This window comes from Rhopalosiphum padi, chromosome 1, assembly GCF_020882245.1.
Source record: "Rhopalosiphum padi isolate XX-2018 chromosome 1, ASM2088224v1, whole genome shotgun sequence".
Lineage (NCBI taxonomy): Eukaryota > Metazoa > Arthropoda > Insecta > Hemiptera > Aphididae > Rhopalosiphum > Rhopalosiphum padi.
In genome coordinates, this window is record NC_083597.1 from 31,552,198 (window position 1) to 31,576,434 (window position 24,237).

Genomic DNA, 24,237 nt, shown 5'->3' on the forward strand with positions numbered 1-24,237 from the left:
TACTAACCGAGTACCAAGTACTGACCGAGTAAAAACGTAAATTATTAATAATATTAATTATTAATTAATAATTAAGTCTTTAAACACTTAGTATTGACTATTGGGTGTTTAATACATAATAAAATAAATAATAGTTAATAATTATAAATAAATAAATATTATATATTTTATAAATTACATAACGAAGCATAGGTATTACGCCTGCAGTACTGAGCAAAGATCGGGTAAAAATTTAGGTAATTGCCGGGTACTCGGAACATCTCTAGTTCTAACATCAAACAATTATAATTTTTTTTTAGATTTACGTTCAACTTTTTTTTTATTTCTATTAATAACAACTCAAAAGGAACCATGTATTAAATTATTAAGGTTTTTTTATATTGACAATTAAAAAAGAGGGTGAGCAATAAGTGAGTATTGCTCTGCTGTTTAGTGACAGGTATCATTGTATACGAAAAACGATTCTAAACACGCGGAGATGATTTGTCAGTCTAGACTCTAGGATAATTAGTAGGATATGGATATAATATATTTTGAATAAAATATGATATAATATTCATAATATAATTATGAATATCACTTAAAATTTGAACTTAAAATGCTTATAAAAAAAAATCGCGACCCACGATTTTTGATTTTTTTTTTCACTACGATAAGTACAACTAATAATAAACCTATTATTAAATTTTAAAGACTTTTTGGAATGCCAAAATTTTTTTATCGGCATTTCAAAAAAAAAAACTTAGAAAAATCAAAAATTTCAATTGTCTATAAATAGCTTGAAAAAAGTCAAAATACTTTGGTGACAATTTCAAGTATTTACAATGATTCGTTTTTGAGTTATAGCAAAATAAAAAAATCGATTTCATGCATAAAATTCGGTTTTTTCGTTACGTTTTGTGTTTTTTCTGACGCTATTGAAAACTACTAAACAATTTTTACTTTATAATTTATTTTAAACTACCTACTAGATTAATTTTCCTTTTCAAAGAGGGGCTGAAGTAAAAAATCAAAGCATTATTTCTACTTCAAAATGTGATGGACAGACACAAAAAAAACATCTTTGTAAAATCAATACATTCATCCATTCAGAATCTAAAATTGAAAATTTTAATTATTTATACAAATATGACTAAATACATATTTTAAATATTTTGATTAAAACATAATTTTATGCAAATTTCAACTTAATAAATTTATTATAGAAAACTAGATCATGATAATGACAAAAAACACTCAATCATTCAGCCTACATTAATTCATTTAAAATTTAAATATATATTGTGAAAATTATTTTTTGATGTATAGAAAAAGCTAATTTAATCATATGATGAAAATTTCAAGTATCTATGGTTATTCATTTTTGAATTACAAAAAAAAAATTGTTTAATGGTAAAATCTTTATTTTACACATCGTAATGAATATTTAATTTTCTCAAAATTTAAATTCCAAATGCTCATAAATTTTCTTAAACTCAATTTTTTTTTTAAATTTCACTGAAACTTGTTTCACACGACGCGAACGTTTGCTCAAAATGCATTGTGTTTAATTTTGAGATCAATGCGTAATAGTGTAAATGTGTAATACTACCTACATGCGAGTTTATTATTATTTTAAAACATTTTTTTTTTTTAAATAATAGATAAATATCATTGAATCAAAATAATATTAATATAACATAAAAATAAATAAGATTAATAAGAGTTTTATTTTCTTACATTTATAACAGATGACATTTCTATAAGCTTATTAAGTTTCCATCAAATATTTAACAATAATTTACTATGTACATTGTACATACATTTTAACATTTATATTGTATACTGCAACTTGTAAGTTTGTAATAATATACAATATTTTTAAACTTTCACTGTTTAGGATAATGATCAGAATATTGTGATATATGATCTTCCAATGAGTTCATTTGTTCCCTGTAAAAAAAAAAATGTAAAATAAATGTTATTAAAATTATTCTAATTTTTTTTTTTTTATATTATTACGTCATGTATTGTACTCAATTTACTAATCCCGCTCAGAGCTTATATCATAACTGTCAAATTATCACATTTTTACAGGTTTGTTTTATCAAATAACATTTAATAACAAAATTATTAACTAAATATATAAAATATAATATATATGAACTTAACTCCGACCCGACTCGGGAAGGGCTAATTTCAGGCTGGTCCGGCCCATACAGGTCTTTAGTATTTATTAGTAACTATTAACAGTATTAACTGTACTGTCTGTATTGTTATCGTAAGTAACAGTATATGTGTTGTATGTTGTGTATGAACATTTATACATTTTTAACAACAACATTATTTAAAAATTGTTATGATAGTCATGAACATCAAAATATCAAATATTTATAAAAATATGTCTTTAATATTTTTATTTTTTAAATAGTTGTAAATGTATAAAGAATACTTGTATTCTGTAATCAATTTTTAAGCTTTTTGATACGGCGAATATTTTTTTATCGAAATTGACAACATTTACGGTGAAAAAACTAAAGAAATCAAATGTATATGTTACGGCTAAAGTCCGAAACATGGCTAAAGTGAACATTATCCGGATAATGCACACATAATCCATATTAGATGGATAAAGTAAACACTTAACATTTAGAATCATAGTTTCGTTTATTAACCGGATATTTTGTACATTAGCCATTGATTGATGGATGAAATAACTGGATAGAAAAAATGTACAAAAAAATATATTATTATATAATTATATTTTCAACAGCACTAAATGTAATACTAAAAATAAATACAAATAAATACTATGAACTAGGTAATAACGAAGGAACGATAGAAAAACATTACACTAGGTCTCAATTTGATGTTTGTCCTTAGCCATTCATTACAGTAGACGAGGTGTCAAATACAAAAAAATTGTTAAGAGAAATCGCAAAAAATATATCATTATTGTTAGGTGATCAGGGTTATCAACGTTGTGCATATAAATCAAATTGCAAAACAAATAAATGCAAATGCAAAGCATCTGGCATTTTATGCAGTGGCGTTGTTTGGACCGCACATACAGGGTATACATATGCGTATTTAAAATCCAATATTGTAGTAATTTGGCCCATGATTATAAATTAATTGGCCTGTATAGTTGATAGTGGTTTGCACTTAAATGGCCTGCTATATATATATTCCATGCGTAATATTAAAAAAAAAATTGAAATAACGCCACTCACTGATTTTATGCAATTCTAAATGTCATCAAAGTTTACCATGTTTAAATAAATAATAAAAATTATGTTATCTAATAAATAAAAATAAAGTTCATATTGCATCAAATGTAGTTTAATATTTAATTGTTAACTTATATTAATTAATTTTATTGAAATAAAATATTATATATTATGAATTTATTAATAATATTTTACATTAGCCATAAGTCATAACACAATGGCTAAAGTTACTTTAGCCGGGTAATGTATACATAATCCATTTCCTAATAGTTTTTATTCACGGCTAAAATCCGAAATTGGATAATATGCACATTATCCGGATAATGTGTACATTAGCTTAATTCGGACTTTAGCCGTAACATATATACTAAACTGAAAGAGAAAAATTTTTATCATGTATAGAAAATACTTATATGTATAAGTATTTGAAATTTGGTAAAATTGTTTATATTCGGCCATTCATTTTTGAATTACACCGAAATAACAAAATATATTTAGTCAAATGCGTTGAAATTCCTGTTTTTCCATATATTTTTTTTTGGTTTTTTTTCGTCTATTTTAAAAAATAATAGAAAATATAAATGTAATATTTTTGACCCTCAGGTACTATTTAAATTAAATTCACTACTAGAAATAATCCTCGAAGGTTTTCAAAATCGAGTCATTTTCACTGCCCAAAAATGTGGTGATAAACACAAAAAAAGCATATCATTATAACACGGTATTACTAACCAATAGATTTATAGCTCTACTCAAAATCTAAAAAAACATCAAGATGAAAAACGAAAACAAAGTATTTATGGCAAATCACAGATGTATAAAAGTACCTATTATTATTGTTTTATTTGTAGGTATTTATAGTATTTATATAAAACCTATATGTATATATTTTATGTTGTATATTACTAATAACTACATATATAAGTTTATTTATACTTACAACAAATTATTTGGAATTTCGTGATAAACATCATTAAACATTTCTCTCCAATTTGGTTTATTTTTTTTTGATGCAATTGCAAATGACTGCATTAACTAAAATAAATTAATAGAAATATAAATAACATATAAACCTAATATATTTTTTTTTATGAACCAATATTATATAACTAGTTATATTTACTTGTTTTTTAGTTTCTTTTTCATACTCAACATCATTTTGATCACTCCAAAGATTATTTTTCTCAAGTAAGTTCTTGAATCTTATAATTGGATTTTTATTTGACCATTGTTTAATCTCATCTTTAGATCTGTATGCAGTACTATCATCAGAAGTACTGTGATGTCCCCGCCTAATTTGATTTTAAGCCGATAATTTATTACATACATAAAAAATAATCTATTTATTACAAAGGATACCTGTAAGTCATAGCTTCTATCAATAGAGGTCTTGTATTAGTCATGACATATTCTCGAGCTTTTAAAACTGCATTATATACTGCAAGAATATCATTGCCATCGACACGAATTGTAGCAATTCCATAGCCAGGGCCGTGACTTACAATACCATCTCCTCTATACTGTTCATTTGCTGGTGTTGATATGGCATATCCATTATTACGACTAAACATAATATTAATATTATAAGTTTAAACAATTAAGTTGTAAATCATTTTAATTTACCAAAAAAATATTATTGGACAGTCTAGAGTTGACGCAAAATTAAATGCAGCATGAGCATCTCCTTCGCTTGAAGCTCCCTCGCCAAAATAAACAATAGTACAACGATTGATTTTTGATCTTTTAAACGAATATGCTGATCCAACAGCTTTAAAATAAAAAAAAAATACCAACTTAGTATGTTTTATTCAATCAACATGTATGTTTACTGTTTAGTACTATAGTGTATACCTTGAGGTAACTGAGTAGTAAGTGGAGACGAAAGAGTTACAAAATTAAGATTTTTAGATCCATAATGAACTGGCATTTGTTTTCCTTTACCAAGATCATCTACATTACCAAAACATTGATTCATAAATTGTTCAGGAGCAAATCCTCTGAATAATAAAACTCCTACAATATAATAGTTATTAAACATAGTAATTAGTTATTATTTTAATAATGGGCGAAGACAGTGAAATGTATACCCGCTTCTCTGTATTGCCCATACACAAGATCATTAGAATGTAATCCTGCGGCACTACCAATTTGTGCCGCTTCTTCGCCTTCATTTGTCATGTAAAATGATATTCTGCCTTGCCTTTGAGATTCATACAATATTTTATCCATTATAGACAGCAAAACCATAGATTTATACATTTTAATCAATTCATTATTTTCTGGTACCTGAATTCAAATATTGTTATTTAGTACGATAAATTATTATTATTATTTTTTTTTTTACTTACAATTATAGATTTACAATTGCTCGAAATGTCTCCAGTATCATTCAGTATTCTAAAAATAGGTACTGGACTATTTAATGATGGTTCATTTATATCTAAATTTGAAGTATAATTAACTTTATTGATTCCCCGATAAACAGACTCTTCTATGTTAGCTGATATTGTACTACTTAGCATACATTGTTTCTATAATATATATATATATATATATTATTAAAAGAAATTACTAATAATACTAATTAGTAATTATAATTACTAATTGTTATATTGTATGAAGACCTATCTTCATTTCTTATTAATACATTTTAAATATGAACAGGAATGAAATATTAATGATTCCAAAATTATAAGAAATTAATTATGTGTTAATTTGAATGTTTATGGGATCTTAAACTATTATTTAGATAAAAGAAATAAGTGTACTTAGGTATTGTATTTATTATTACCCATCGGCCATTACTGTGTATGAAAAACAGAAATTATCATCTAAATCAGTGGTGCTAAACGGGGACAGTATCGCCCCCTTGGGGGCATTTTGGTCTCTCCGTTGGGCGATAATATCGAAGGGGGGCGCGGGGCGGTGAGCTTTTTCAAACTAGGAGATTAAAAATAATACAACTTTTCAATATTATATAACAACACTACGAATAATTGAACGTGAAATTAGAATAGTTGTGATTGAATATGCTGTACAATGTCATACGGCATGTTATCTAATCGAATTTTACGTGTCAATAGGAAACGTCTAAGATTCTAAATGTTAAAGGTATTAGTAAATCATAATAAAAATTTCTTTTATTAATACATTTTACTTCCCCCTTCCCGCCAAATATATATTTTTTAACTTATAGACACAATATAAGTAATAAGTAATACTTAACAATATTATTTGCTTTTTGATATATTGATATGTAGCTAAGCTAAACCCTAAACATGTTAACATGCTGTTATCTTAAATATTATTATATTCGTCATTTGTCATTAAAAATATTTAAAATCGATTAATACAATATAAGAGCGCATTGAATATTATTAAGCTTTAAGTTGGAAATCTTATCTATTTATCTGTCTGTATGTGCATAGACGTATTTACAATATTTTTATTTGTATTCAAGTTATGAATGTACAAAATATTAGAATTTAAAAATGATTGTTAAATTGCAGAAAAAAATTGAAATATCGTAAAATACCAACATATAATTACAGATAATGATAATGTTTTTTCTTTTAAGATTGATATAATATAGGGTTACAGGAAAATTTACTTTAATATTAAAGATTAGAGTTGAACACAAATTTGATAATACGATGTTGCACCATTCGGCACATACACATAATAGTCAGAAAGAAGCCAGAGAAAACATAAAATAGTGCGCTGATATGTGACACACTTTTAAAATATTATCGTAGTACCTATTATTACTGGTGTTATTCATCATAGCAATTATTTTATTTTTTAGTTAACATTAATCTTTTGTTAATATAAATATATCATATATTATTTGGTGTTGTAATTTATTTTATTATAAATGAGTGTATGAGATTATGAGACGACACTGTAACACGTAAACCCACCCCACCTTACAGGATAGATCTAAGTAATAATGACAATATATTAAATGTATGTTGAAATTGTTTTGAATAACTTAAAAGTTCTTTCAAGAGCTTTGCCCACCACACATTTGTCATAAATTTGTTCAAATGAACCCCCCCCCCCCAAAAAAAAATAAATAAATAAATTATAGATTCATCACTGTATACACTATTATATAATAACTCGCATAGTATCCACGTCTTATAAAATTAAATTACATTTAGGTACCCCTTAGAGCTTACCTAGGTTATAGACATGGGTAGAACTACGAACTGAGCCACGGTCCAGGTTAATAGGCTCCGTATTAACTATTAATGTATACATTTGCTAAGAACATATTTTTTTTAATGTAATAAAATAAATTAGGGATAAATGCGAAAAATATTCAAGAAATTTATTATTTTAAAAAAATGGAATAGTTTAAATGTTAGGTATATTTAGTATCTGTATTTCACATGCAAGATTTAAGTTTAAATTAAAAGTGATACAATTTTAGATTTATAACATCAATAATTACTCATTATACATGCTCTACATTTATATTTTAATAAAAGAACATTGGTGTTCCCAATCGCCCTCTGCTCTTTGGGGGGGTATTATAGGTGTAAAATGACTCTCAGAGTGGTCCAGTCCAATGAAAATGTCTAGTTCTGCCTATGGTTATAGATAATGAATATAGTCAATATAGGTGTGCAGACAGGCTACAAATGTAGCAAGAGTGCACTTTCCGGATAAGTTAAATATTTTGAAAGATCTGGTAAAGTCCAATCTGGGTCATTATTATTAACTGTATAATGTCTGACTAGTGACTACCCTACAGACATACAGGGGTACAACAGCAGTAGTGTAGAGGTGGCTTAGAGCAGTGCTTCTCAAACTGGGGGCCATGAAATATATAATGTATATACCTAACCTAATCCTGGTAAGCCGTAAAAAAATTAATGATTTTGATTTGATTATGGAGGCCTTGACAGTTTCACATTCAATTTAAGGGGAGACCACATGACAAAATAGGTTTGAGAAGCACTGGTCTAAAGGATCGAATATCGATTGACGCAATTGGACACAAAATTCTTTTAAAATAAAATCCAGAGATGTCATTTCAGTTTTTTATTATGCCAACATTTTCGCAGGCCATTTAAAATCATTAAAATCTTTTTTTGAAGAAGAGAGATCAAAGAGGGACTTTTTCTTCTAAATATGATCGGTCATTTAAAATCGGAATTAATATTTTATTGGTACAATGGTACCTACTACCTACACTATTCAGTATTCGTGTATTCGTGTATAAAAAAGTGATTAAGCAGGTAACCGCTCTGCAGTACAGTAAAATTGATATCAAATGAATCTCGTCATTGTGTATTGGTTCACTGTAATATATGTATTGAAGTTGAATTCAATGATAAATCATTGCACACGAAAAATAATTCTAATCGAAAGATAGAGATGATCTGTTAGTATATATTACAGAGTAACTAAATAGGTATATATTATAGTACATTTATATTTATATTAATTATTTTAGTAGATAATTTATTTTATCAGTTATATATTATTATGATATGAACTATAAAATATTATAATAAGCAAAAGCCAGTAGCTTAAAATGAATCTTAATTGTAGGTATATATAAAACTATAAAATATAATAATATGCGTAAAAGTTGTAAGTCTCCACTCTCCACGAATAATATATTTTAATTACAACTAAAATTGTTGTTCTTAGTTTAAATATTTAATTATGTCCAAATTTGGATTCCAAGTACTATAAAAATTAAACATTGTATACATTTTTAACTACGAAATAATTTCCAAACTTCGTGATTTTGAAAAATATCAATTGCAAATTTTTTTTTTTTTTTTCGTAGTGCGGGAGTAGGCCCGAAAGCCTAGTTCAGACGCCTGATCGGCAGAATTTTTATTTGGGCACCCGTAGGTTTCTGCCATGCGCATTGGGGAGGATGGCGGTCTCTCTCTCCAGACACGGTGGACTTGCCCGAAAAGAGGTGCCGCCCGTGTTGCAAATGATTTTTTTTGTAAAAGTATTTATTTATAAGTTATAACAACTTGTGACAAACATTGAATCCAATTTTCAAGCTTTTCGAAAGAATAAAAAAAGTTTATGTACATTTATAGAAAAAACTTATACAAATAGAAAATTTCAAGTATTTAAAAATAGCTCAAAAATAGTCAAAATATTTTGAAAATTATATTATTGATAGATGATAATAATAATACAAACATTTTTTGAAAATTTCAAGTATCTGAAGTATCTACTGGCTACTTTTATTCGTTTTTGGAATACAAAAAAGCGTATGTTATATTGTTATACTTATTAGTTGCTAAGGTTCATAAGGGGACTAATCACTAATATTATTGAATACCAATTAGTTATTATTTATTAGTTTAGATATTATAATATTATGCATGAATAACTTACTATTGATGAGAATTGTAAGCATATTAATAATACTAAATTATGTTGATGTAAAATCCTATCATCATTACTACAAATTACCTATGTACAAATTCAGTGCATTTGATTACTTAAACGATTAATAATTTTTAACAGCAACACTATTAATTATAATTTATGTATTTTATATTATAGTTATTAGTGATTACCTACAATATTACGCGTATTCTTAAATTAGTTAAATCTATTATATAAAAAAAAAATGTTTATATGTATACTGAGTCTGAATGACTTTAATCAAACAACACACATTATTTCAAAATCTATAACGTTTTTGAAAATATTTTTTTCACATAATGATCATTTCTAGTCAAATAAACAAAATATTTTTTAAAAATCTACATTTGTAATATTTTTTTGTCGTTATAAATTTTTAAGTTTTATACTTTAGAGTTTAGTGAATGGCAACAAATATTTTTGATTTAATTTTCTGAATCAGAATATTTTCCGGAATATGTTGATGTATAAAAATCGAAATTTAGACGAGAAGTTTATGACTTTATGAGGTGTAACTATTTAAAGTTTAGGTGATAGGAGGGGAACGGAGAAAACCCTAAAATATTGGTCTACTTCTATTATCTAAACTTTAAATATTTATAACTCATGATCTAATCGTCAAAATTTTGATTTTTATGTATTGGAATATTCTACTTCAGAATATGAAATCAAAAATTCAAAAATATTTGTTCATTCACAAATGTCTAAAATTTGAAAAATTATAACGATAAAAAATATTATACATAGTTAAAAAAAATGTAGTTTCATATAGACTGGGAATTATGAAAAAAAATATTTTCATTAACGTTAATTATTTTAAGATAATGAAAATTGTTTGATAAAAGAATCATCCTGTGGCCTGTATTATATATACATTTATTGTTATTGTTAAAATATTAAGTGTATTACTTTAAACAGTTTTGTGTTGATCAATCTCTTAAGCATGATCTTTGCAGAATACATCGTGATCGTGTATCGTTCAAATTAAAATTTGTTGTGCCAAAAATATATGAAAATCGTCTTGTATAGTGACGAGTCGGATTCGGTTGATTTATGGTTGCGGCTACCACGCCGGTACACGAACGATGAAATACTCAAATGTCCGTCAAACACACTTTGTTTCTATTCAGGTACTAAATACCAATACAGTATGCCTATAGGAACACCGCGAATATGCTGATCGGCAACAATAATAGTGCGTCATGTGTGTGTGTATTGACACCTGTAACCTGCTCTGGTTTATCTAAGTCTTACGTGACCGACGCTTCCGCGGGCAACGGGCCCCGCTCATCAAGCTGCCTAAAATTCCCATGCGCAGACTGGCACGGAAAATAAGTAATAATATTATGTTCTATGGGAAATGGCATAGTCACACGGGGCATAGGTCGACGGCGGCGCAGCCATAGCCCATAATACGTGGAGTGTACGAGCGTTTGGGACTCGGTTGGCGGCAGTGCGCGATGCCGGTGGGGCAGTGCTTGGTTAGCGTCATCGTCTGTAGAAAAGAGATAGGTTGGACGTTGAAAAAAGGTGCACTTCACAGTGCTCAGCGGGGTGTAGACGACGCACGCGTGTTTACTGTTTATATACGTACCGCGGTAAACATGCACATAACACGTCCAGCGGTAACCACAGTGCCACCGACGCGCGGGACGGCGTGTTTCGGGCTGCCGGTATTGGGCGCACTGACGTCGGACTGACGCCATCGAAGAGTCGGGTTTGTGTTGATTCGTTTGTTGTTGTGTTTGGCGAAGTGGTTCCAATATACAATTAGTTATTATTTCTTGGTGCAAGTGAGTTCGCAAGCTTTATAATTTGTCTTCACTCCTACCGATTAAACAACAACGATAATAACAATAATAAAACTACCGTACTCGACGGCCCCGGCTTGTGTATTCGTTTCTGCCGCGCGCAAGGTGCCCATAACATACTCGTTGCTCTCCGCACGTTCGACCCGTTGTCGGAAATCGGTCGGATTTCAGTTAAAGGTATTGGCTGTTATGGGCGGAACGCCAAAGAATATTCTTCACTTGTTTCAAAGAGTGCCGAACTACATTGTCTGCTACTAGACCAAGGAATACACCAAGGTAAATACCTCTCGATAAGCCCGCCATCATTTTTCGATCTTGCACGGTATGTACGGTCGTGCTTCGACTGTCGGCGTCCGTTTGTCAAGCCGAATTGGTCTTTTGTCTTGCACGAGGGTCGTTATTGACGACCCATAAACGCGCTTGGCTCTATTCCCTAACCCCTCATTTTTTTTGTGGCATGTACAGGGCCCGTATAATAGAATAATGTGTTTACACTGTATACCAAACATGGTCTATAGACTATCTGCTTTTACGAACAGTTGCTTGTTGTTCACAGTAGGTAGTTATGATTTTGGGTATCACAACATTTGATTGTGGTCCAAGAGTATTTCTTTCCTTGGCACTGCAAACTTAGGGATTGGCTTGTGCTAATTATATTATGTGGTTTTGTTATTCAATGATGAAATTATGTTTATGTCTTGGGCTTTGTTAATTCTGAATGATCTAAAGCTTTATACATATTTTATTTTATATATTCCACCTAAATACATAATTGTTATCGTGCAATTAATAATTATTATTTTACTTCAATTATTTTAAGATTGATATCTTAAAATTATGTGGACATATTATATTTGATGAGTTTTAATATATTATAAGAAATAATGAACCCATTAACAGACTAGATTTCTAGTATATATTAGGTACTACATGAATTTATAATGAGCTTTAATGAACACCACTTATTGATAAACTAACATGGCTAATTAGTATAATTCATAATTACCTAATAAAATTAACTATTCAAATTTTGTAAAAATTCAATACATACTATTAATAACATGTTTTGGTGTTATTAAAATACCTTTTATTTATAATGGCAAATAAATTATAAAATAAATATAACCATTATAGTTTTTAAGTATGGTTTACAAATCTACAGCTATTATATATATATATATATATATGTATCTGTATTATTTATTATAGTTAGAACAATCTCAATTGTATTATTTTACTAACTATCTAGAGGTACTAACAGTTAGATAAGATAATTTTATATGAATTACACAAAAATAAAATTCCACCGTGGAAATTAAAAATAAATTACCTATGGTCATTAGTAAATTATGTCTTTTAATTCTTGATATATAATGTTATTGACAGGCGTTTTAATAACTTTAAGTATGCTTACCTACATTAAACATTAGGTATATTTATGGTATTTATTTTATATAAATTAATAATGTTGAGTATATGTTAAAATGTATAAAAAATTGTATAGGTAGAGTTAAATTGTTATTAAAATATTTTTTTAACAGAACAATTCTGTTACTAGTAGTAGTTTTATCTGAAGTTATTTGTTACTGTATCTATAAAAATAAAAAAATATTGTCCTTGTTATTATCCTTAATAAAAATAATACATTTTGATGTATTAGGATATTTATATATTTTAAGTATACTTAAAAAAACTTATTTCAAATTAATAATATACTGAAATAATTATCTAGGTTTCTTTGTTTGTGTTAAAATATCTAACTGCAATATATAAATAACATTCTTTATTCACATCAAATCTGTCTCTCAAAATATTTGTCTAGATTACAAACTAATAAATAATATTGTTTCATATACATTTTTTTTAATTTCAGATTGAATTTAACTTCTTAAAAATGAATAGTATTGGAGCAATGAATTCTCCAGTGAAGCAGCCTCTGCCAACAGTGTTGGCTCCTCCTACTATTTCAAATTCTTCACCTTCCAAAGTACAACAACCACCGAATTTAACTCCACTTAATTTAAATACTTCTCAATCAGCTCAACCTTTGAGTCTTGTTAATGAACATAAAAATATTCCAATTGTTATCCCTTCGCCTGTTATGACTTCTGTTGAAAATATTGTTCCAAAAACTACTGCATGTAATGGTTTACCTGATACAAAACCAATTGGTGAGAAAATTGAAGGAGCTTTGCCTAAAATTGAATCACAAGTACTCCACAATCAGGTAAATAACTCTGTTAATGTCAAAAGTGCAAATGAATCTCCTCTTTCTGAAGTGAAACCTCAAGTATTAGAAGTTGAAAATTTATCTCAAAAAAAAGATGATAAGAATAACTTGCCAATTGTTCAAACTGATAAAGTTGTTTTACCAGAAGTTATTGTACCATCTTTAAATGAACCTATTAAGCCTGATGATATACATAAAACTGAAAATGTAGTTTCCAAACCAAAAGAAAATGATATTAAAGTCAGTCAAGAATCTACTGAAATTAAGGTTATAGGGCAAACAAACCAAGGGCCAACTGTTTCTGTTGAAAAAAATGAACAAGCACCTGTTAATACTTCAAAAGTTGGTGTACGACGAAAAAGAGAACATAAAGTAAGTTTTTATTATTAAATAATCTTTAAGATCAGAGTTATCAGCATTTTATATTAACTTCTATGGAAACACATTGTTAATATTAGTAGATAATTTACTTATATATTATTATGATTAATATATATAGATATATATATTATGATAAATCAGTGGCTTTATTGGTTATGTATTATGTTTTTTTGTATGTAGTTACCTTGGTACTCTTACAAAAATAAAATAATAACTGCAAATATGTATGTAATAATTAACTAACATAAAAATAATTAGTTATAAATTATCTAATTTTTATTTTTATAATTTTAAGCAACTAGAAGAAGAAGAAGAAAAGAAGGAGAAATCGTCATTAAAAAAGGATATACCTGTTGAAGAAATAAAATCAAAGCGTACTAGACTTCCTACTCAACCTTTCCAATTATCATTGTTGCCGGAAATGCACCATATTTCCAAAATTTCTGAAAAAACTGTATCTTCAAAAATCAACAGTGACAAATTAACAGTGTTTTACAAGTAATATTTTATAGCTAATAAATAATATATTATATTATTCAAAATCTCATTTTTATGTTCAGAAATGAATTTTTGGCTGTACGAAATGAAGAAGGAGGATTTTACTTATGTCAAGCTATGCAAAATATTCATAGAGCTAGTCGCCGCATTCGTATTCGATGGCTGACTCAACATCCTAATGATGAATTTACACCAGATTTTTATGACCATACAGGTACACATTTTGAATTATTATTTTGTATATTTTCTAATAAATATTACTATACATGTAAATTTTCTTATAAATATATACATCATACATATATATATATCAAATAAATAAATACAATTTATCAATTTAAAAAAATCATTTTATGAAAATAGGTATTAGTTGTTGTATTTTAGAATTTTTAATCATTAGCATGTTTTAAAGTGAATGCTCATTTTAATTAGACAATTTATAAATTAAAACTGAATTTTAATTGTTGGTATGGTAAAAAATTAATAAAGTTTATTTAATATTTACAGAGTTTGATTGTATTTTGACTAATATAACATTAAAAAAAATTCAAAAAGAACAGTGGAAACTTCCTGAAAAAGAAAAGTTAAGAATTGAAAATATATTGAAACGATCTATTGATGTTGAAAAAGGATCAGAAAAACCTTCAGTTACTGAAGAACATCCAGATGGGTGTATGTATTAATATATAGTTTTGTTCAATTATTTTAATGCTAATTTTTGACGACTTTAGTAAAGTATTTATTTTTCAATAACTAATTAAAATATTTATGATTTTAGTGGACGTGAGTTTATTCAAAGATGAAGCTCAGCTAACAAAGAAAAAAGGTAGCAAAAAAAGTGTAACTGTTAAAAGGAAGGTATCAACAGATGAACAACCAGTAAAAAAGTCGTCTAGATTGTCTAAGAAAAAACCTTCATATGATTTTGGGCATTCGTCATCTGAAAGTGACGAGAATGATGACGAAGAGGGTAATAGTAACCAAAAAAAATCATCAAGCAAAAAAATTTTGAAAAAGAAAGTCATTGCTAAAGAACCTGCTAAAAAAGTAATAGGCAATGTATCAAAACCAAAAATACCAGCAGTTAGAAAAACACAAGCTCCTGTAAAACCAACTTATGTACTGGCCTCAGTTTCATCAGCAGTGAAGAAAAGAGAAATAATTGCTACAAAACAAAAAAAAGAGAACAGTGTTTCGGATAAAAAGTCTTCCAAGAAAGTAGAAACAAAATCTCCAGCTGTTCCACTACCTTCGGAGAGATCATCAAAAACTAGAAGTAAAATATTTTCTTACCTCTAACTTTATAATCAAGCAATTGTATAAATTGTATGTTAAAATTTTTGAAAAATGTTTAAAGACCAACAATGGTAAATTATCAAAATCTAAGGTCCAATTTCAATGTCTTTTTTAAGAGGATGTCGAACCTTCATGTGTTGTCTCGTTTGATAAATAATCAGTATAGTATTTTTTAGCATTTATATCAAGAATAATTAACTTATCAAAATTTAAAGGATATTATATAGCTCATCTCGTAGACCTAGTGACTAAATATTGGAGTGAGTTAAAAAAAATTTAGAGTTCATTCAAATTGTTCATATTTTATTTTTTTTCATTTAGCTCATACTCTAATTGTGCTTACTGGTACAGTTTGTATATAATGTATAACAAATAAAATAGAATAAAAAAGTTATAACACATTAAAATAAATTATGCATATAAACTTATGTAATGCTCTTAATAATAAATTGTAATTCTAATATTAAATAAGTCTTACCACAAAATTGGTTCTTCTAAAACCAGATTTATTATTTTTTGTTTTTCAGATAGTTTTATAATTGAAAACTAAAATTTTATTATCAGCATTATATCATTTGTCCAAATAAATTTTAATTCCATATTACTTCTTGTTTACATCAAAGATCTTGCTAACCTTAAGGAGATTAGGTATAAAGTCAGCGGTTTATATTGTGCACAAGTTATGACTTGTCATAGGTCAGAATATTTATTTTCCAGAATGTAGTTATATAGTAAAAAAGGAGAAATACGGGTAATGTCTTTAATATATTCACGGTCTGGGTTGATGTAAAATGTATATGATATACAGTAGTTATTAAAATAACAATAAAAAATCTTGTAATATTCAACTTCTTAATTTATTTTTTTAGATGCAGGAAATGCTGTTTCAGCAAAAATAACCACTGCTGGTATTGGAATAGTTAAAAATAACCCCAATGATCGAAAAACACTAAGAAATCGTAAATGATGATAATAACACACTTTGTAAGTAATATAGTCTACTACTTGTTTGAACAATATTTAAAAATTCATTTTGTTAATAATATTATCGATGTAACTTAATTCTGATTTCTTGAATGACTACATTTTTATGTTAAACACATACCATATCACAAATTGTTTTAATGTGTTGATCCACATTCTTGTTTAGCTTTTATAATTTTATACTTTTTTCGTTTATTATTTTTTATTAAGTTTTGAGTAACTTAGGTAGCTAATAGTATTAAATTTCAAAATAATCCGAAAATATCTATTAGGTAATTTAAAGTTATATTGTTATTCTTTTTTGTAACAATAGTACTTAATGGCTTATAATTTATCAAATATGTATCAATTTAAATTATTGCTAGATGTTGATGCCAACATTTGAAATTTTAATTTTACTTAATACTTATTAATTATATTTAAATGTAAAACATATTTATGGTATTTTTTAAGTATCATTACATTTAATGTTTTTGTGAATTATACCTGTATCTTTGAAGTTAAATATACTGAAAATCTATATTTTTCAATTAAACATTAAACTTTACTTTAGTTACATAATTATTTCTTATTACATATTTTTAAATACCATATGTTTTAATAATTTCTCTTTGTATGTTCTGATTAATTTTAATGTTATCAAATAATAGTCACTTTTGGCATTGGCATCTTACTATAAATTTATCTATACATGATTTATTCAATAAAAAAAACTGTATTATTTTCTAATTGATTGCTTGATTTATATTCTTTTTTTGTTCTATTTATTTCAAATAGAATTATGAATGTGCACCAAATTCTTGTAAATGTATTGACGTTGTATTTCTTACGCACAAAAATATTTAGTTTAAAAGATAATTGTTTACTTCCATGAAAACTTATTGTTCCAAATGTTTAATTTATTACTTACAGTACAATTCTATTTAATATTATAATTAATAACTATAAACACAAATTGTAAGCTCTTTAAAATATTGTACATAATGAATTAGGATAATATAGCCAATATATTATATAGATATATATTTATATAAATATACATATTAATGAATAATATTAGATTACAATTTTTAAATCTTATATTATTAGTTATGTAAGTTAAGAAAAAAAAATGATTGTTTTGAGTGACGTGGTTTTGCCATATTTGCAATATCATAATATTTTTTATTAATTTACAAGTGTAAAATTTTATTGTGTCTGTGTGTTGTAAATAACCATGAATCTAATATTCTGGTATTGATGTCAACCTGCTTTGATATTGTTTGTAAATCTATTGATTTTATTTTTTATTTGATACCAATAGTAGGGGTATGCACATTAGAAAAAACATTTATTTACCAACAACTTTTTAATTATAAAAATATATATATACAAGAAAAAAATTATTATTGTAAATATTATAAATTTGATTAATTATTGTAAGTGAATTTAAAAATATATTCAAACAATTTATTGTACATATTTGTGTTTTAAAATTGATGAGTTATTTTTTAAATATTGAATTCAAATTTAATTTGAATACCTTAGGAACATTTCTAATAGTTAATGATATGCGCTTATTTCTTGTCAATGAAATTCCCTTTTGATAATTTGATCCACAATATGTTATATTAGATATGTTATTGTCTATTATATCATTGGTAATCTCCTCGATGCCATGCATATATTCGGTATACATTTTACCCTTTAAAACTAGTAGACTTCTCCTTTCCAACAATATACTGTATACTTTCTCACTTGATACAACTGCTTCGTCCTAAAATAATTAAAAGATTTCATTCATATTTTTTTATTGTACTTAAGATACATATCAAGCAGTAGTGTCCTGAACAATTTCCAGGTTTGAGGCATATTGCCATTACCACTTATATTTTTTAATATAAATCAGTGGCGTAATTGTGGGGGGCAAGAGGGGGCACTTGCCCCCCCTAACAATTTTTTGAAAGCTAAAGGTATATATTTTTACCGGGGGGAAGGGTGTCAGGGTTTTGACAATAATAAATATATTACATTCATTATACATTGTCCCCCCCCTAGATTTTTTCCCAGTTACGCCACTGATATAAATATTATCATTTATCACACTAAATTCATTGCCTGGTTTTTTGTATTATAATGATACAAAAAAATAATTCTTTATTATATAATTTGTTTTTAATTTACTAAAAATATAAATTATATGGTTTGAATTTGTTTAATAAATCAAAACAAAATACAAAAATTAGAATTTTATAGAAAAGATATTATTAAACTTGTGAAGATAGTTTTCATTTTGTTACATGAAAAGATTAAAAACATTAGAAACTACAAAGCTAATAGTAAAATCTAATATTACAACCTTACCTTAAGTGACTTATAGAAATTCAATACAGTATGAGATCCACAGGTTATTGTACTTATAGTAGGAAAAAATAAACTTCCATCTAAATGTGGCTAAAGAACAACATTGATTACCAGCTAATAATTTTTAATGTTAACATAAACGTATACCATGATCCCTTGTCCAGATAAGTATTCATTAATTAACACATGGTTTGGTTTATTAGTGCTAGGAAATACTTGAAGACTGTCTACTTGATCAATAAATCCTTTTAACCACTAAAACATGCTGAAGTTTAAATTATGCTCCATTATCACAAATAATAAAGCAAACCATACTTACATCAGGAATTGTTTCGGGAATAAGTCCTTTGATATGAGGCATGCCTCCCCAATTTTGAACTCTTCTATTTTTCAATTGACACCATTTCGGTTTTGGTGCACTATTTACTTTCTCCATTATATATGTTTCCTGATCTTCCGTTATAAAATTTGGTATGTAATAAGCTGCATCGTCGACCTTCAATCAACAACAGAAATTAACATCAGTTGTACTATATCAACTATTATGACACTAGTTAGTATATTTACGGTAGTCAACTTATTATCCTTTAAATTTATATTTTCCATTTAAAATTTTGATCGTAGATAAATACAACAGACGACAGGAATCCAACAGATCACAATTCACGTACAAGAAAACATAATATTATGACAATATGTATTTATGCCGCAAATGAGAAATTCGAATTAAAATTTGATATTTATAACAACAAAAGTACAGTATAATTGAATTTATTATGCAGTAATCTTTATCCTGTATTTAAACTGTTAGAAGCGTGCGTATCATAGGTGATAAACTGATAACCAGTACCAGATAACTGCAGACTGCTCTCACTAGATCCAAACACAACGAAAATGAGGTATATACAGAATGTTTATGTTTATTCTATATACCTGTGGATATATACATAATATACATTGAAAAAAAAAGTTTGCTCCATGGTTGATATATATATTTATCCACCTTGATATGCTCTATAATAATATCACACAACAATAGTTATCACAATTATTATGCAAACATCCAGAAATGGTATAAATATGTTCAATCAATAAACAAGAAGGTGAATTATACAGAACCGAGGTGGATATATTTATAATTGTCTGTATCCACTTTGAACAGAACAACATCATCTATCATAATTATTAATGCTAATATCTCGTATGTTCATCTTATATCTCGGGCTGCAGAATTTTAAGAATTCAATTTAATAATTTTATACGTCTATGGTTATGAATTGATGAATTATATGATACATTCACACACGGTCTTGGAAAATATCTTCTAAGTTCGAGCATTCACAGATAAATGAAACAATATATATTTATGTATATAAATACATCATAATATATCGTCGGTGATACTGGAATAGCTCAGTTCAAATTCAAAACAATATAAATACATTTATTTGTCACGTGAAAAAAATTAATTTGGACTTATGGCTCATGGCTATTATTGCCGACAGTGTGCCGTGCTTACTGCCTTACTGGCTACTGCTTAAGAATATTATAATAAGATTTTAAATAATACATTTGTATTAACATTTATCAGTAACTTAAACATTAAAGGTGTAATGAAAATACAAAAAATAGATGAGTATTTTTCCAATGTTCACGGTCAGCGACATTGGTGTTATCTATAACAGATTAACCAACTGTTAATATAACAAACTAACGTGATGATGATTTTCTTAACTTTTTTTTTGTAGTTTGAACTATTGAACTTTGTACTTTGAAATGTCCTATCAATAAATAATTATAATTTGTTCAACTATTAATTAGCTGGTACGCACAGTCAGCTACAAGTTTCACGAGCTCGTACTCAATATTCACATAATAGTCGTTGGCGAAAAGGTATCCTAAAAAATACATTAGTTAAATCTGCTATTTTGAATGTAGATGGGTAATAACTTTAAGAGTATACAGTCTTTATGTATTATATAATACAAATACAGTATTCATTATTCAGAGTTAACATCTATAATTTATTTTAACAATTTTTTTAGGTAGTGTTAACAATAAAATAAAATCATTATCATGTTGAGATTTAAAACAGGAAAGGTATGCTACACTCTCAAATATTTAAGTGCAGTCTCTATTTTTGAGATACATAAAGAACAATTATTTTTATGATTTTAATAAAATATCCTTTTAATAGAGCCTAATAACTTATACCCAGCGGTCTTTATCCACAACATCAACTTTGAGAGATGTTTTTATTGTCAGTGCTACTAGAACTCCAATTGGTTCTTTTGGTGGATCATTGAAAAGTCTTTCTGCTACTAAACTGGGTGCTATAGCTATTCAAGTGAGTCATAGTATTTTAAATACTAGTTTTGACATTAATTCATATAATCAATATTTATTCTAATAACATTAAATGAGAACTTGGAATTCTAAACATCTTCTAATAGTTCAAACTAAAATTAACAAGCACATTCTTAACTACAATTTATATGAAACAGTTATAAAAATGTATTGGGTAGTTTTAATTTTTTTTCATAAAGTAATGAACAATTTTTATACAAAAAAAAAAAGATGTTTTATAATATTTTATTGTTAAGAAATCTTTTGATAATCAATCAATTATACTTATATTTTTAATAAAATTACTGACTAAATTGGGATTTATTTATCTATTACTATATTCATGGCACTGGAATCTATTAAACCAACTAAAAACGTACTTTATTTTTATAACAGGCTGCTGTTGAACGATCTGGAATTTCTAAAGATGAAATTCAGGAAGTTTTTATGGGAAATGTGTGTCAAGGTGGTGTTGGACAAGCGCCAGCTAGGCAAGCAACAATATTTGCTGGTAAGTTACTGAATTATTATAATCACTATTTATTATACTTAAACATTTAACTAATGATTATAATTATTTCATAGGATTACCTAAATCAACTATATGTACGACAATAAATAAAGTCTGTGCTTCTGGAATGAAGTCGGTCATGTTGGCTTCTCAAAGTTTAATATGTGGCCATCAACAAATAGTAGTTGCTGGTGGTATGGAATCTATGTCTAATGTACCGTTTTATCTAGCAAGAGGAGATACAAAATATGGTGGTGTGAATTTATCTGTCCGTTTATTATTTATATACGTAAAACGTTCATATATGTATAATACATTTTAATACATTTATTTTTATAATATTAATAGGACGGAATTGTGTTTGATGGTTTAACTGATGTATACAATAAAGTTCACATGGGCAGTTGTGCTGAAAATACAGCTAAACAATGTGGCATAAGTAGAGCACAACAAGATGATTTTGCTTTAAGTAGTTACAAAAAAAGTGCTGATGCTTGGAAACAAGGACATTTTTCTCAAGAAATTGTTCCAGTTAATGTTCCTCAAAAAAAAGGTACTAATTTAATATAATTATTATTATTATTTAATTTTTGTATGCAAAAGACTTAATAATAGTTCCAATATTTTAAGGTAAACCTGATATTGTTGTAACTGAGGATGAAGAATTTAAAAGAATAGATATTGAAAAGTTTAAGAAATTGAATACAGTTTTTCAAGTAAATATTTATTATCATTATTATTATTATTTGATTTTCTTATTATTATTATTTTTTTTTTTAGAAGGAAAATGGTACCGTTACTGCTGGAAATGCATCAACAATTAATGATGGAGCTGCTGCTTTAGTTTTAACAAATGAAAATGTTGTAAAAGAATTAAATTTAAAACCTTTAGCTAGAGTAGTTGCATTTCAAGATGGTGCTACTGACCCTATTGATTTTCCAATTGCACCAGCATTTGCTATACCCAAAGTATGTTAATTGTTTTTTTTATATTGTACTTTAATTATAATTTTGAAAGGGAGGTCAAAGTGGACTAAAGCAGTAGTTGTAACTCTCACAATCACCGGTTTAAACCCAGCTGTAGGTGGCATCTCTCCGGACAAACAACCATCCAGAGGCTAACAGGCCCGGATTGAATTGACAAGCTACCAAAAATGGCGAAAATCTTGGTTGGCCGCGTAAAATTTGGGCCAGTAGCCAAAAAATGGAATAGCAAGCATTTTCAAAAACCCCCAAATTATTGAATATTAGGGCTGAAGTCTTTGCTTATGCTGTAGCTTATCATATATAATACAATTTGAGCCTTACCTAAAATTTTATCAAATCTCCACCTATAATTGGGCCAATAGAAATTTCAAATCTCGTTGGGCCGAAAAGTCTCAATCCAGTGTTAAAGGCTAGTCATTCCCAATTGGTACGAAGTCACAACCCCTTGCTAAAACTTAAATTGGTCCAGAGACCACCGTTTTTTAAAGCAGCCCGTTACCCATCATACATTATCATATCTTAAATGAATGCCCATGATTTAGTCTTTAACATTGACTCCAGGGGTCCGTGGACCACTGCTTGAGAAAGAGTCACCATATGTCCATACTCCCTCACCGAACCTCTCAAATCAAGTTTCCAGGTGCTCAATTATAAATTTTTTCAAACATAAAGCAATATAAATATTAAATAATATATATATTATTATAATTAATTAATTTTATTCTAGTTGTTAAGCAAAAGTGGTTTTTCCAAGGATGACATCGCATTGTGGGAAATAAATGAAGCTTTCAGTGTAGTTGTTTTAGCTAATATAATGAAATTAGATCTTGATCCATCTAAAATCAATGTACATGGTGGGGCTGTTAGCTTAGGTCATCCAATTGGGTAAATATGTCACTCATTATGCACAATTTGATAAATGTTATTAATATATATATATACATTTTTTTAGGATGTCTGGTGCTAGGATTGTGGTTCACTTAGCTCATGCATTGAAACCAGGACAGAAAGGTGTAGCTTCCATTTGTAATGGTGGTGGTGGAGCATCATCAATTCTTATTGAACGTTTATAATACTTTGTAAATTTTGTTAGAAGTATTTTTACTTCACAAAAATTATTATTATACTATATTATTGCAGCATAGTTGTGAGTTAAGACTGCAATTCATTTATATATATATATATACATATATTTATTCAAATAAAATGATGGTTTTATTTAAACACATG

General features: G+C 27.4%; 4 protein-coding genes across 5 annotated transcripts; 2 read left to right on the top strand and 2 right to left on the bottom strand.

The window, feature by feature from the left end:
• Positions 1-1,690: 1,690 nt before the first annotated feature.
• LOC132917011 (2-oxoisovalerate dehydrogenase subunit alpha, mitochondrial) lies at positions 1,691-10,911 on the bottom strand. The gene is made up of 9 exons (XM_060977514.1): positions 10,530-10,911; positions 5,558-5,740; positions 5,297-5,495; positions 5,061-5,222; positions 4,833-4,977; positions 4,569-4,772; positions 4,333-4,501; positions 4,150-4,244; positions 1,691-1,932 (listed from the first exon to the last, which is right to left on the bottom strand). Exons 1-9 carry the CDS (start codon positions 10,581-10,583, stop codon positions 1,869-1,871), a joined length of 1,275 nt encoding a protein of 424 aa, XP_060833497.1. The 5' UTR covers positions 10,584-10,911; the 3' UTR covers positions 1,691-1,868.
• Positions 10,912-11,189: 278 nt separating this feature from the next.
• LOC132917010 (uncharacterized) lies at positions 11,190-18,277 on the top strand. The gene is made up of 7 exons (XM_060977513.1): positions 11,190-11,707; positions 13,305-14,033; positions 14,338-14,540; positions 14,603-14,754; positions 15,048-15,212; positions 15,319-15,816; positions 16,706-18,277. The coding sequence occupies exons 2-7, from the start codon at positions 13,326-13,328 to the stop codon at positions 16,801-16,803; spliced, it is 1,824 nt and encodes a 607-aa protein (XP_060833496.1). The 5' UTR covers positions 11,190-11,707; positions 13,305-13,325; the 3' UTR covers positions 16,804-18,277.
• LOC132917014 (alpha-ketoglutarate-dependent dioxygenase alkB homolog 6) lies at positions 18,132-20,705 on the bottom strand. Its single transcript, XM_060977517.1, has 5 exons — positions 19,731-20,705; positions 19,483-19,659; positions 19,311-19,418; positions 19,164-19,253; positions 18,132-18,576 (listed from the first exon to the last, which is right to left on the bottom strand). Exons 1-5 carry the CDS (start codon positions 19,767-19,769, stop codon positions 18,304-18,306), a joined length of 687 nt encoding a protein of 228 aa, XP_060833500.1. The 5' UTR covers positions 19,770-20,705; the 3' UTR covers positions 18,132-18,303.
• A 122-nt stretch (positions 20,706-20,827) lies between these two features.
• Positions 20,828-24,231, top strand: LOC132917013 (acetyl-CoA acetyltransferase, mitochondrial). 2 transcript variants are annotated; one of them, XM_060977516.1, is made up of 10 exons: positions 20,828-21,105; positions 21,209-21,263; positions 21,361-21,510; positions 21,906-22,020; positions 22,095-22,288; positions 22,369-22,573; positions 22,651-22,736; positions 22,801-22,989; positions 23,735-23,892; positions 23,960-24,231. In XM_060977516.1, exons 2-10 carry the CDS (start codon positions 21,240-21,242, stop codon positions 24,078-24,080), a joined length of 1,242 nt encoding a protein of 413 aa, XP_060833499.1. In that variant the 5' UTR covers positions 20,828-21,105; positions 21,209-21,239; the 3' UTR covers positions 24,081-24,231. The 2 variants fall into 2 exon arrangements, with proteins under 2 accessions (XP_060833499.1, XP_060833498.1); XM_060977515.1 differs by having other exon boundaries at positions 20,830-21,056.
• The last annotated feature ends 6 nt before the right edge of the window (positions 24,232-24,237 follow it).

What these genes read in the sequence shown, in the direction of transcription:
- LOC132917013 (XM_060977516.1), top strand. Translation starts at nt 21,240, where the DNA reads ATGTTGAGATTTAAAACAGGAAAG. An exon ending in CAGCATTTGCTATACCCAAA is followed by an intron (nt 22,990 to 23,734) that starts GTATGTTAATTG and finishes ATTTTATTCTAG; the next exon opens with TTGTTAAGCAAAAGTGGTTT. An exon ending in AGCTTAGGTCATCCAATTGG is followed by an intron (nt 23,893 to 23,959) that starts GTAAATATGTCA and finishes ACATTTTTTTAG; the next exon opens with GATGTCTGGTGCTAGGATTG.
- LOC132917010 (XM_060977513.1), top strand. Translation starts at nt 13,326, where the DNA reads ATGAATAGTATTGGAGCAATGAATTCTCCAGTGAAGCAGCCTCTGCCA. An exon ending in GACGAAAAAGAGAACATAAA is followed by an intron (nt 14,034 to 14,337) that starts GTAAGTTTTTAT and finishes TATAATTTTAAG; the next exon opens with CAACTAGAAGAAGAAGAAGA. An exon ending in GAGATCATCAAAAACTAGAA is followed by an intron (nt 15,817 to 16,705) that starts GTAAAATATTTT and finishes TTATTTTTTTAG; the next exon opens with ATGCAGGAAATGCTGTTTCA.
- LOC132917011 (XM_060977514.1), bottom strand. Translation starts at nt 10,583, where the DNA reads ATGTATTCTGCAAAGATCATGCTTAAGAGATTGATCAACACAAAACTG. An exon ending in TGGGCAATACAGAGAAGCGG is followed by an intron (nt 5,223 to 5,296) that starts GTATACATTTCA and finishes ATTATATTGTAG; the next exon opens with GAGTTTTATTATTCAGAGGA. An exon ending in TGTCCAATAATATTTTTTTG is followed by an intron (nt 4,773 to 4,832) that starts GTAAATTAAAAT and finishes TATTATGTTTAG; the next exon opens with TCGTAATAATGGATATGCCA.
- LOC132917014 (XM_060977517.1), bottom strand. Translation starts at nt 19,769, where the DNA reads ATGGAAAATATAAATTTAAAGGATAATAAGTTGACTACC. An exon ending in AGGATAATAAGTTGACTACC is followed by an intron (nt 19,660 to 19,730) that starts GTAAATATACTA and finishes TGTTGATTGAAG; the next exon opens with GTCGACGATGCAGCTTATTA. An exon ending in ATTTCTATAAGTCACTTAAG is followed by an intron (nt 18,577 to 19,163) that starts GTAAGGTTGTAA and finishes TAATTATTTTAG; the next exon opens with GACGAAGCAGTTGTATCAAG.